General features: G+C 30.1%; 1 protein-coding gene across 3 annotated transcripts; it reads right to left on the bottom strand.

Annotated features, from left to right (window-relative positions):
* Positions 1-2842: 2842 nt before the first annotated feature.
* LOC114186715 (cyclin-T1-3-like) lies at positions 2843-9164 on the bottom strand. Of its 3 annotated transcripts, none has more exons than XM_028074696.2 (7): positions 8879-9164; positions 7847-8114; positions 7418-7499; positions 5329-5463; positions 4832-5007; positions 4603-4754; positions 2843-4378 (listed from the first exon to the last, which is right to left on the bottom strand). In XM_028074696.2, exons 2-7 carry the CDS (start codon positions 8071-8073, stop codon positions 3333-3335), a joined length of 1818 nt encoding a protein of 605 aa, XP_027930497.1. In that variant the 5' UTR covers positions 8074-8114; positions 8879-9164; the 3' UTR covers positions 2843-3332. The 3 variants fall into 3 exon arrangements, with proteins under 3 accessions (XP_027930497.1, XP_027930505.1, XP_027930514.1); XM_028074704.2 differs by having other exon boundaries at positions 7847-8105; XM_028074713.2 differs by lacking the exon at positions 7847-8114 and having other exon boundaries at positions 8879-9163.
* Positions 9165-11844: the final 2680 nt, after the last annotated feature.

The raw sequence follows: 11844 nt of genomic DNA, 5'->3' as shown, positions 1-11844 counted from the left end.
TCGGACCACGTAAAATCGTTGTAGCATTAGGTTTCACATCAAACTTAAACTTGAAAATTTTAAAACAAGGATCTATGAACTCCATCTCCTGCCTATGAACCACTTTTTTCTCCCAGAATAGGTGAAAATAAGCATCTAAGCAAATTGTAGACTTTATTCACAAAATCAGACAATATTAGATTGAAAAAAAAAATAGTTATTTTAACACAACAAAATTGATAAAGGTTTCGACATTCACCTCTTTGGGACTTAACTTCACCCGAAAAGAAGACAAGAATCTAGACCACACTAAATCTTCCTCTGCAATGTAACTATTTCCTAAACCTCGGTATTCTATCTCAGTTCATTCCAGGTTGAAAATCCTCAATCGAAAATATCTATCACCACAAAATAGAGTACAGAGATAGTACAAATCTCTCAGTTCATAAAATTCCTCAAAATAAGATGGTATGCGAAAAATTCCCTTTCTAATCAAATCCTCCTCAAACTCTAAGTTCATAACATTCCCCATTGGATCGGTGAAATAGTTTGTTCCAAGAGCCAGTTTGTTTCCCCATTCAACCATAAAATCATCTTCAAAATCCCCAAACCCCTGCAATGCCCATATATGCGAGAAGACGACAATATAAGACATGCATGTCAGAAAAATAAACCAAATAATGCATCAATGACATTCTAAAAATCAATGGAAACAGAATGCAACTAGTGATCAAACAATCACAGCTCACGAAAATGCTATATAAAGTTTAATAACGCAAATCAACTGCAAAAGTAAAATAGTACTTACATCACTCAGATATAGCAAAAAGATAGAGTTTTGGAACAGGTTTTTGAAGTTATATCTACCCGAAAATGACATCTTCTCCCAGACCCACACAGTGTACCAAAGAAGGAAAAGAACACTGACACTGGAACTGAGAATGAAAACAAAAAGTCTAATGTTTTTTCAAACACATAAAACTGAATATAATAGTGTGTACCTAAAAGATCTCAGAATATATTAATTACCTACTTAATTCAGAATTTAAATATTTACCAAAAATAAAAAAAAATAAAAAAAAATTGCGTCTTGTATTATTTTTATTTAATTTTAATACTAAGTTATGCAACATTATACTCTGAAATTAAATTTCATTATTTATAATTATATTAACTTTCTTAAAATAATTTTAAAAAATAATGACAACCCTTACCACTGTTTCAATACTAGCACTACTAATTACCATTAGTTGTAATTCATTACTTATTATTATTATTATTCCGAAATAAAGATTACTAAGAGTACTTGTGTGAGAAAATTATTATTTTTGTACAGTAAGTATTGCTCATCTAATAGAACACATTTTCATATTATATACAAACAAACTTATTTTTGGCGAATTAAAGCAAGGTAACAAATTTTGGTATTCTTTGGTATACAATCTTATCTCTTATCTTAAAATGCAAATAAATTTACCAAATATAATATCTAAATTTGTATTTAACCAAATTTGAATTACTTCTTTTAAAATATAACTACAAAAGTTAAACTAACATTGATGTATACTATTCCTATATTATTATTTGTATGAACAATAATATTTATAATGATATATATCAAAAAATAACACATTACAAAAGAAAATTAACATTTTTTTATTTTACAAATACAAAACTAAAAGAAAAAAAAAACACCACCCGTGCATACGCACGGTATAACACTAGTTATTTATCTAAAATTTTACCATGCTCCATATTTTTTACTTCTTATACAAATCTCTCATTATTAGTTTGTGCCTATGAAAACAAGAGAAGGTTACGGTTAAGGATGGCAAAACGGTCAATCCAGTCTGTTTTAGCCTGATCTGTTCATGATTCGTTGGTCGGATCAAACTGTCTGTTAAACAGAAACGAATCATAATGTGTTCTATGCAAAATAGGTTAACGGACCGAGCTGAGTTGGCCCGTCAATTTTTTTTTCTTTTTTGTTTAATTTTTTAAACTTTTTTAATTTGTTCTCAAAATTTTTAATTTTTAAAATTTTTAAAATTTGTTTATATATATAAATTAATATTAAAAGTATATTTAATTAAATAAAATATTTTTTTAACTTTTAAGTGATTATTTAATGTTTTTAATTATATAAGTTAAAATAATTATTACATTTACATATTAAATTATTACGACTAAGAGACTTAATTTATAGATATTAAATATAATATAAAAAATAATAATCTTAATTATTTTTATTTTATTTTATTTTTTAAAAAACAAGTTAGGATGGATTGGTCTATATTTTGACGTATCAAATTGACAAAACAGACTGATTGGTTAAAATCTTTAGTCCAACCCATCATCCCTTTCAACACAGGGTGACGAACTAGCCCATTAGACCCAACCCATTTTACACCCCTAATTACATAGCAAAAGCAAGGAAACTAATTAGTATTTTACCCATTTATATTTACTTTTTTTTTATTATATATATATGCGTGTGCATGTATATATATTTAAAAACACACTTAATCCTATAAAAAATCAATTTTAATTAATAATTAATATTTCTAATCAAATAAATCGAAATAATTATTACTTCTATATACTAAATTATTTTATTATAATTAATAACTTAAATTTAACTTATAAAAATAAATAATTCAAATCACAATAAATCCTTTAAATAATGCAATTAAAAATTAAATTAGTTATTTAAATTATTTTTTATTTCAAACAAATACTGAAAAATTAAAAAAGTCAACCCACAAACTACATTATGACGGGTTGAGAGCCTCACCCAACCCACTTGATCGTGTCTATCCTATGGTTTATATGGCTGTACTGTGCAACTATTGTGTGAGAAGTATTTTGTAAATGTTTATCATAATAATACCAGTGACCATTATGGACTAATGATATCCAATGGTTAAAATTATGAAGATCATCCATGCTCCCTATTTCAAAGGGAATATATATCAGAAACATTCACTTCCAAGTGTACTACAAACATAACAGGCATGGCTTTGAAGGCTATAACGGTAGGATATGAGAAATGACACTTAGAATCCTCCGTCTAGTAAATAGGCTGAGTTTATGATCACACCTACTACTGTTTCAAAGGGGTAATCATCAAAACCATGGATGATCTTGCGGGAAAATGGACATTCTGATTTGTGTCCAACGATAATCTATATAAACCTCCTCTTTCTAATTTACAATTTTCCCATATGCCATTATACTGAGTAAATGAAATTGGTCCCTCCAGCAAAATTGAATGTGTTCAAGTCCTTCAAACAAATAGACCTGACTTAACGGAAGGCTAAGACGGCTGCTGCATCATACCAGAAGTGAAAGCATTAAACATGGTTCTCCTGTACATGCCTTTTGCTGTCCCTCTCAGTATGGCCTAGCCGACTCACCTTGTTTCGATCCTCCACATAACCGTAACGACTATTCTGGTGAGGTCCAGGGCCATAATTATGCCGTTGCTTCCCCTCCATCGCTCTTTCGGGGGAGCTTACTGGTTTTCTCTTCCGATTGCTTGACTTGGGTGATGGAAGGCCAATGTCATCAAGCGCAGATACCTCCCCTTCTTCAACAGCACTTAGATCTTGTTCATATGAAGACACACCCTTCACTCCATGATTTTGCTCCTCTGCATAATCTTGATGTCTTCCATGCATGTTCTCATAATCCGACCTGTCAGAGGGCTTAGACCAGCTTTGCCTCTTATCCCTATTCTTATCACTCTGAGGAGCAAGCTCAATTCCATCCTCTAGTTCCCTCTCAATAAGATCATCATCATCCATGACATCTGTTTTCTTAGTAATATGACCAGCTGCTTTCCTTCGTTTTTCTAATGCAGCCTTTACCTTTTCCCTATCAATTTTCTTAATGGCTTCCTGAGGAGGCCGGCTAAATGCACCCTCTCTGTTATCTAGGTTTCTGCTACTATGTTTATCTTTCAAATCAGTAGGTTCTTTTGTTTCGGTCCCTCCAGCATTGTTTTCCAGCTCTTTCTCACCATTATCAGATTGAGATTTAACCATCTCTTGAGTTTCATGTAAGTTTTCCCACTCGGGATGTTGATTGCCTTTGGCATCACCTTCCACCCTGTGTTTCATTTCTGTGCTCCCGTAATCACCAATTCTACTATGATTTGAGGGGGGGCGCCCAACATGATTTGGGACTGATGAATCAAACGCAGCCACAGAAGACACAGGCTTCGATGTTTCGATTCTAGTCGCTCCAGTCTGGGGATTACTCTTTGCAGCTGAAGTTTCATCATTATTAGCTGGAGCTTTTGCAGTGGCTCGATTAGAAGTCCCACCTCCTCCTTCAACATCATTGGAAGGTGGCATTCTATTTTGTTCATACAGCTCCAACATTTGATTACTCACTTCTGCAAAAAGTAGGGACAAAAATGGCTTTGCATTATGATAATGAAATTTAAAGTTATTATGATTGCACCACAATCTCCTTGAATAGATAAATACTAAGATACCATCATAGAGAAAGAGAGAGATGAACATTAATAAGAGGAAGGACAAAATAGAGTTGACAATGAGATGGTACTTTTTTTCCTCATTTCTTTATACCACTAGTACTGAATAAAAAGACACCAACCCTCCAATTGGCGTGGAGTGACATCAAACTCTTGCCACCAGACCTTCTCCCCATCTGATGGAAGCTTCACCTTCAGAAACTTGGCAGCAAGGAATATGGCCCCAGCTGCAATGTGATGTGGCTTAAATTGCAAACAAAGTGATGTCCGAAGTCTGCATATCACATCATAACTTCAGGAAAGAAAATCAAAGGCTACTAGCCTGAACAAAAAATGGTATTAGCTTCCTACCCATCGTTTACAAAGTTCCACGCAACTTGAGCAAGAGCATTTTGAGCAACTTTGAATTTCTTTATTGCCTCGACAAGAGGTTTATAAGGATGGTGCACATTCAGATCAAAACCAAGAGTTGCAAGGACAACCCTCTCTCCAAGTAAAATTAATTCTTTATGCTGTTCATACACTTCCTGTGTCATAATTGAGGAAATAAATAGAGGTGGGTAAAACTGAGAAATTTCAAAGAATTTTATTTAGAAATAAATCCCCATGCAGTTAAACAAACGCATAAAAAGGAAAACAACAAATTTCAATTTCAATATACAGGTTGTTCAATAACAGAAATCAGAAATGTGAATAATTAGAATGGTATGCGAAAAGTGAAAAGAAAAAAGAAAAACAAAACAGAATGACAGTGAACGAAGGGACTTAAATCAATTCCCTACAAAGAAACAATAAATTAGCAGGTACTTAAAACGTCTGGAGTCAGAAAAAAGATAGCTTTGAAATACCTTCTGCTTTATTCTCATAATTGCCGCTGGATCCTTCTTGTGTATAATTTCGTATGAAATAAGAATTACATCTTTTAATGGACGAGGAGTTTCTTCAACCTTCCCAGCAAGAAACATGCATACTGTTGCAATGGTCTGCAGAACATATTAAGTTACTAATTATAACCATGAGTCCAATTTAATTTTTCATTCTATGCATAAGAGAATCTATGACTATGCATCTAAAGAGATATATCAACAGGGAAGGATAAATGTGATAATTCTCTAAATCATGCTGAATAAGACATTAAATAGGTAAGACATCCACACAAGGAAAGGTATGACATGTTTTCCAAATGAAGAAAACAATTACAAAGTTAAACACTAAGCAGCATAAGATTTACATAGCACAGCAAAAACTCAACTACTACAATCAAAGCAGCTAGTTGGTGACTGGCATAGAAACTATAAATACAATGTTTGGATAAAAATAGTCATATTTATAATTGAAGTCCTACATATTAAATCTAACCTGATCAAGGGTACAAGTTAGTAAAACTGTCAAAACCGTGCTGCTCATTATGTGTTTTAGGAACTTTTTTACTTTATCCTTGCTATAATTTTATTCTTTATTAGTATCATGCTATTAATACTAGGATTATGTACTTAGAAACAATCTCATAATTACAAGGATTTCCTTCCTTAAATTAGCTCTATGTTTCCTAAAACAACTAGCAGGTTCATGTATTTAGTATAAGTCCAATGGCCTCATTATTGAAATACAGAATAAGAATATTATTCTTTATAAATTTGAGATGGTATATACAGTGAAATATCAAACTGATGGCATCGTTGAAAATTGTAAGTCAAGGTTCATGGCCAAAGAATTCACTCAAACCTATGAAGTGGATTACTTGGAAACATTTGCCCCGATTGCTAAGATGAACACGGTCAGAGTAATATTGTAATTAAAAGCAGACAAGGAAAATCTAGACAATTGCTTATTTTGCATCCCATATGTTGTCCACTCAAAATCAACTAGCACACATACTCACCAAAGGGTTGAACTGCATTAACTTTGAAAGAATTATATCTAAGCAGGAAATGGAGAATACTTACTCACCAAGTTGAAGAAAACCGTGCTACTCATGTATTTTAAGAAGTTCCTTATTTTAGCCTCACTATAATTTCATTCTTTATTACAGATATATGTTGCTATTAATACTGGGATTATGTATTTAGAAACAATCCCATAATTACAGCGATTTGTTTCCTTAGAATTAGCTCTCTATATTTCATAAAATAACTACCAGACTCATGTATTTATAGGTCCAATGACCTCATTATTGAAATGCAGAAGAAATATATTATTCTTTCTTAGTTTGAGAAAAACAAATAAGAATTCATCTACTGATTTGACATGATAATAATGTTCAATCCTGCTCATCCAGGATGTATATATAACTATAAATACCTTGACAGTGACCAGTAAATATCAGGCCTCAAAACCAATCTTATTACATAGAATGACTATAAATTACCCAATTCGTCAAACTACTTATCCACAACTGCATATTATGCAAGGTTGATGGAAAATGTCCAAAGAAATCAAACAAAATATAATGCAGCAGTTTTATAACCAGGATAAACCACATTCCATTATGATGAAAACGTTTTTCTTACACTTTATTAACACAAACAAAGATTACCCAGCATACTTTAAGGAAAAGGGGCTATTTTATAGAACACTTTAGGTTCAGATCCAGAAGATGCAGGTAGACAGTCATAAAGCAGCTAGAAGTCTAAGAGCGTGCTCAGACCAACCAATAAGTTGTACAGTAGAAAAAATTTAAAATATTCTCTCAATTATGTCTCTGCAATTTAATTTTGATCATTCTATTTGGCATAGATAAATCATATTGAACAATAGTCATCAAAACAAACTAATGCAAATTCAACAGCCATGAACATAAAAACAATCCAAAAAACAGATTTGCTAACACTGCTCATTAAAATACATAATTAAATATATAGAAAAAAATTTATTCACAGAGAACAACTGTCCAATAAGAAAGACAAGGAAAGTTATCATAACAGGATACAAACTTACCCTCCTGTCATTCTTTGCATGGGACTGCCTTAGAAAGAATCGATGACAAAATATTATTGCAGTTGCAATAGTTACTTGAGGTCTGCAACACAATTGAATCAATATCAACATAACGATAAATGAATTTAAGTGTGTTCACTGATATCTGTTATCAATTTTACTACAACATAGATTAAGAAATGTTTTCCCTTCGTGCCAGCAATATCTTAAATATATGTAGACATTAAAATTGCTAAGATATTCCTAATGACCTCCTGCCCTCCTACAAGGGAACAAATCAAATCTTAAGAAACCTTACTTTCAGTATTCACATCAGTTGAACAAATACGAAACAAGGATACTTACAATAAACCGCATGTCTTAAACAGGAAAGTCAATAAAGAACCTATTGAATTAATATAGGTCACTGAGGCAACTAACAAGACTCACACTTTAAGTCTCATGCCTAAGTCTTGCAGAAATGTACAGTATGATTTGCGTAGGTAAGTTTCTTTCTTCAAATCTACGCCATCTTGTTTGGATGGTGAGTATTCTTCAATTTCCTTCCTAGAAAAGTACCATCTCGAGCCATCCTCTGACTTTTCTTGAGAGTATCTTTGAGAAACACCTTGAGAAGTTCCATGATGAGACGCATCACCAAGCAACAATCCAGCCATAAGTTCTGATGAAACTTAGTTTTGATGTATATCTGTTTAAACTTCATAACATTATGATCATGTCACTAATGTAAATTAAATAATTGTTCCCTGTCTATTAAAACAATAATGAGAAACAACTACGTCATCCTAATCTACAAATAAATAAAATATATAAACCCTACTGAAGTCAACAAAGCATAGGGAATCATCCCTCCAATGTTTTTTCTTGCCTTTAGTCATCAAAATCTGAAACGAATAACTGACCATCACCAAGATTTTTCCAAAGGAATCTGCCAATCTCATATTTTCCTAATTATACAACCTCGCCAATCTCATATTTTCCTAATTATACAACCTCTGACTAAGTCACCGCAAGTACCAAATCCCTTTTACAACATTATCAATGACATTAAAACCCATTAAACCTCTACATTCAATATTCCCAACACTAAAACATCTAGATATGTATATATATACATATATTGACAAACTTCACAACAACACCAGAAATTGGTATCACTAAATAACCCAAACCAAATCCCAATCCCTCGAAGAAATCATCTCATTATGTCACTTACTTCAACTACCTACCAGATATAAAAGAAATGATTCTTGAGTCCACAGTAATCCTCAATACAATACAACTTCTACAACAATTTGGAAAATGAAGTTTACAAACTTGATTTCTTCAAACCATTTATATGAGAAACCGGACAAAATCTAAAACCCAAAAGGTACACTGTCTATTTCTATTTCATCAAAAACTAAATATAAAAGAATTGCAACCAGAAAACTCAAAACCCAAAGCAAATTCAACATTTACCTGCAGTAAAAGAACCAACGAACAGTTAAATTTGACTGTCCAAGACGAATTTGGAGAGAACAACGCCAATTTTCTCGGCGAGCGGCGACAACCGGAAACCAAAATCGGATAGTTCCAAACCCCAGAGCGTTTGCAGAGAGGGAAGAAATTGGTGGTGGGACTCTATCAGAGTATGGAAGAAGAAGAAAGAAGAGATATTTTGGGAATTTTCAAGTTAGGGTTTACAGCCGAAACGCAGAGAGAATAAAAACACTATAGCGGCAAACATGTACACTAACCCTGATATTTTTCCTTCTACATTTAGTTTTTTATCTTTTAAAATTTATGAGTAAATAGTGTAATATAATATATATATATATATATAATATTATTTATATATAATATAAATTTAAATAACTACTAAAACACATTTTATAAATCGTTACTAATTATATTCGAATTAATTTAATTAATTTAATTATTTTGTTCTTTATATTTTATAATTATTTATGATGAAATTATAAAAATAATTTACTTTATAATAATTTGTTGTGTTCATACTTTCCTATTTTAATAACATAATAAAAATCAAGTTTTTACTTTCTTTTATAATAAAAAGAAAAACACGTATATATTTCCACTAGTAGTATTTACAATGAAATTATAAAAATAATTTAGTTTATAATAATTTTTTGTGATCATACTTTTCTATGTTTCTATTTTAATAATATAATAAAAATTAAGTTTTTCTTTTCTTTTATTATGAAAGGAAAAACAAAAACACATATATATTTTTCATTAGTAATACTAGGAAAAATAAATGTGTTATTTATTCTTTTAATTTTAAATTAAATATAAATAATTTTTAAAATTGTATTATTTTGTAGAAAATTATTTCCATTAAAATATTATTTTAGTTTAAAAATATTATCTAAAAATAAAATTTAAATAAATAAAATATTTAATTTAATAAAGCAGTTATTAAAAATTTAAAAATAATAAAATAATTATTTTAATTTAAAATAATGATTATTTATTAAAGATTAAAATTGTGAATAAAAATGTGAACACCAAAATAGAATAATTTTGTAATATATAGGTATATATACTATAATATTATATATATTTATATATTTATATATAAGTTTATATATATATATATATATATATATATATATATTATTTATAAATATATTATATTTATTGTATTATTTGATTTTAATATTATTTCATTATTCCTAAAATTTCAATTAGCTTTTACTTTCCAAATATTTTATATTTTTAATAAAATAAAAACATTAATGTTAAAAACTTACATCATCACAAATATATTACTAATGTGTTAAATTAGGTAACATATTAATATATCTTTATGTGTAGGCAAAACACTAAAATGATTTTTTTTTTCAAAATTACTTAAGTGGTATAATTTAAAAAATGGAAAAGTCGTATCAAGTTGATATGGTTTCATTGTGAAGAAGTCATATTAACTTGACAGGTACGGGCAGATCTTGCTTATTATGACTAGGGATGTAAATGGGGCCGGGTAGTAGCTGGTACCCTACTCGTTGAATAAATATTCGCCTCATACTCGTACCCATATCTGTCGGATATCCGTTATGCGGGTACCTGCCTATTTCTTCATATTCGCGAATATCCACGGGTATCCAAGGATATTTACAAAATTATTTAAAAAATAAATATTTAATCATAAATTTAAATAAAATAAAATAAAATACATTATTGTCATAAATTTTAAATAAAGTTCAAATAAACTCAAGATCATACAAGTTCAAATAATTATAAAAGTAAATATAAAATGATGTTCAACCCAATAGAAATTCTTTAATTAGTGTTTTGATCAACAAATCCACTTTCTCCGATTGATTCCTAAAAAATAAACAAGATAAACCTCAACTGCCACGTGCCAAATATTCTTATTTTGATTCCATGATTTGACAACAAGCATACCATGAATGTCACTGTCTATATAGGGTTTGTTGTATATGCCCAATTTCAAAGAAAGGAAATAGAAGAATGTCAAACAAGGGGTGTACTTGGAAGAAGACAACGTACCAATACTTGAAGCTGGAAGAATGAAGACAAAAGACAAGATGTGCAGCTTAGAAAAAATTAGGTCTGAATATTTTTTACTAATATATATGATACTCGTACCCGCCCCTTTAACATGCGGGTATCAAAAATACTCATGCCCGCGGGTAGCGGGTATCCATTTTTAATATTAGTTTCCTATCCGTTACAGATTTTATCCGTAGATATCCCCGATACGGATTTTTTTGACATCCCTACTTATGACCAAGGGAAGTCATTGTTTCCCAAGGTTTTTAATTTTAATTTTTATATATGTTTATATATTTTTTAAATTTATATTTATATATTATTATATTATTTTGATTACGTTATATATATATATATATTATTTATATATACATTATTTATATATACACTATTTATATATTTTAAAAAATAAAATAAAAACAAATTTTATGGATCTTGGTTAATAAAGGATTAAGGTTTTGTATATGATCATAAAGTTTTTTCACAGCAAATTATTAATAAAGTGTAAAAGTGAAAAGAAAGACAGATTGAGAAATGAAGATTGGAGAATAGAGAGATAGAAGAACTCATATTCACGAGATTGGGATTTTATGTTTTCCACCGCATACAATGAATTAGTTGAATACTTTTAATATGGGATAAAAATTAGAATATCTATTTTGCATGAATTCAATCAATTAGAAAAATTAAAATTTGAGAAATGTGCATTGCAGTATGAAAATGATTTTAGTCAAAGAAATAAAAAGGCCCTTTTTATTAATAAATTATACATAACAAATCTAAATTGACACCCTTTAATTTTTTGTCTAAGTTCCACCATTGTTGACACGACATTCACTTATTAAAATGAAGTCGTGTCAAACTAGCACGACTTCAATTAAAAAAGAAAAAAAACAACGCACTGGAGT

This window comes from Vigna unguiculata, chromosome 1 (assembly GCF_037176805.1).
Source record: "Vigna unguiculata cultivar grain cowpea cultivar isolate G323 ecotype 2 chromosome 1, ASM3717680v1, whole genome shotgun sequence".
NCBI classification, from domain to species: Eukaryota; Viridiplantae; Streptophyta; class Magnoliopsida; order Fabales; family Fabaceae; genus Vigna; species Vigna unguiculata.
This window is presented reverse-complemented; position numbering and strand designations above follow the sequence as displayed.

Coding starts and splice junctions, on each gene's coding strand:
- LOC114186715 (XM_028074696.2), bottom strand. CDS start 8,073: ATGGCTGGATTGTTGCTTGGTGATGCGTCTCATCATGGAACTTCTCAA. Junction 4,755..4,831: donor TGGAACTTTGTAAACGATGG/GTAGGAAGCTAA, acceptor TGTGATATGCAG/ACTTCGGACATCACTTTGTT. Junction 4,379..4,602: donor CACTCCACGCCAATTGGAGG/GTTGGTGTCTTT, acceptor TACTTTTTGCAG/AAGTGAGTAATCAAATGTTG.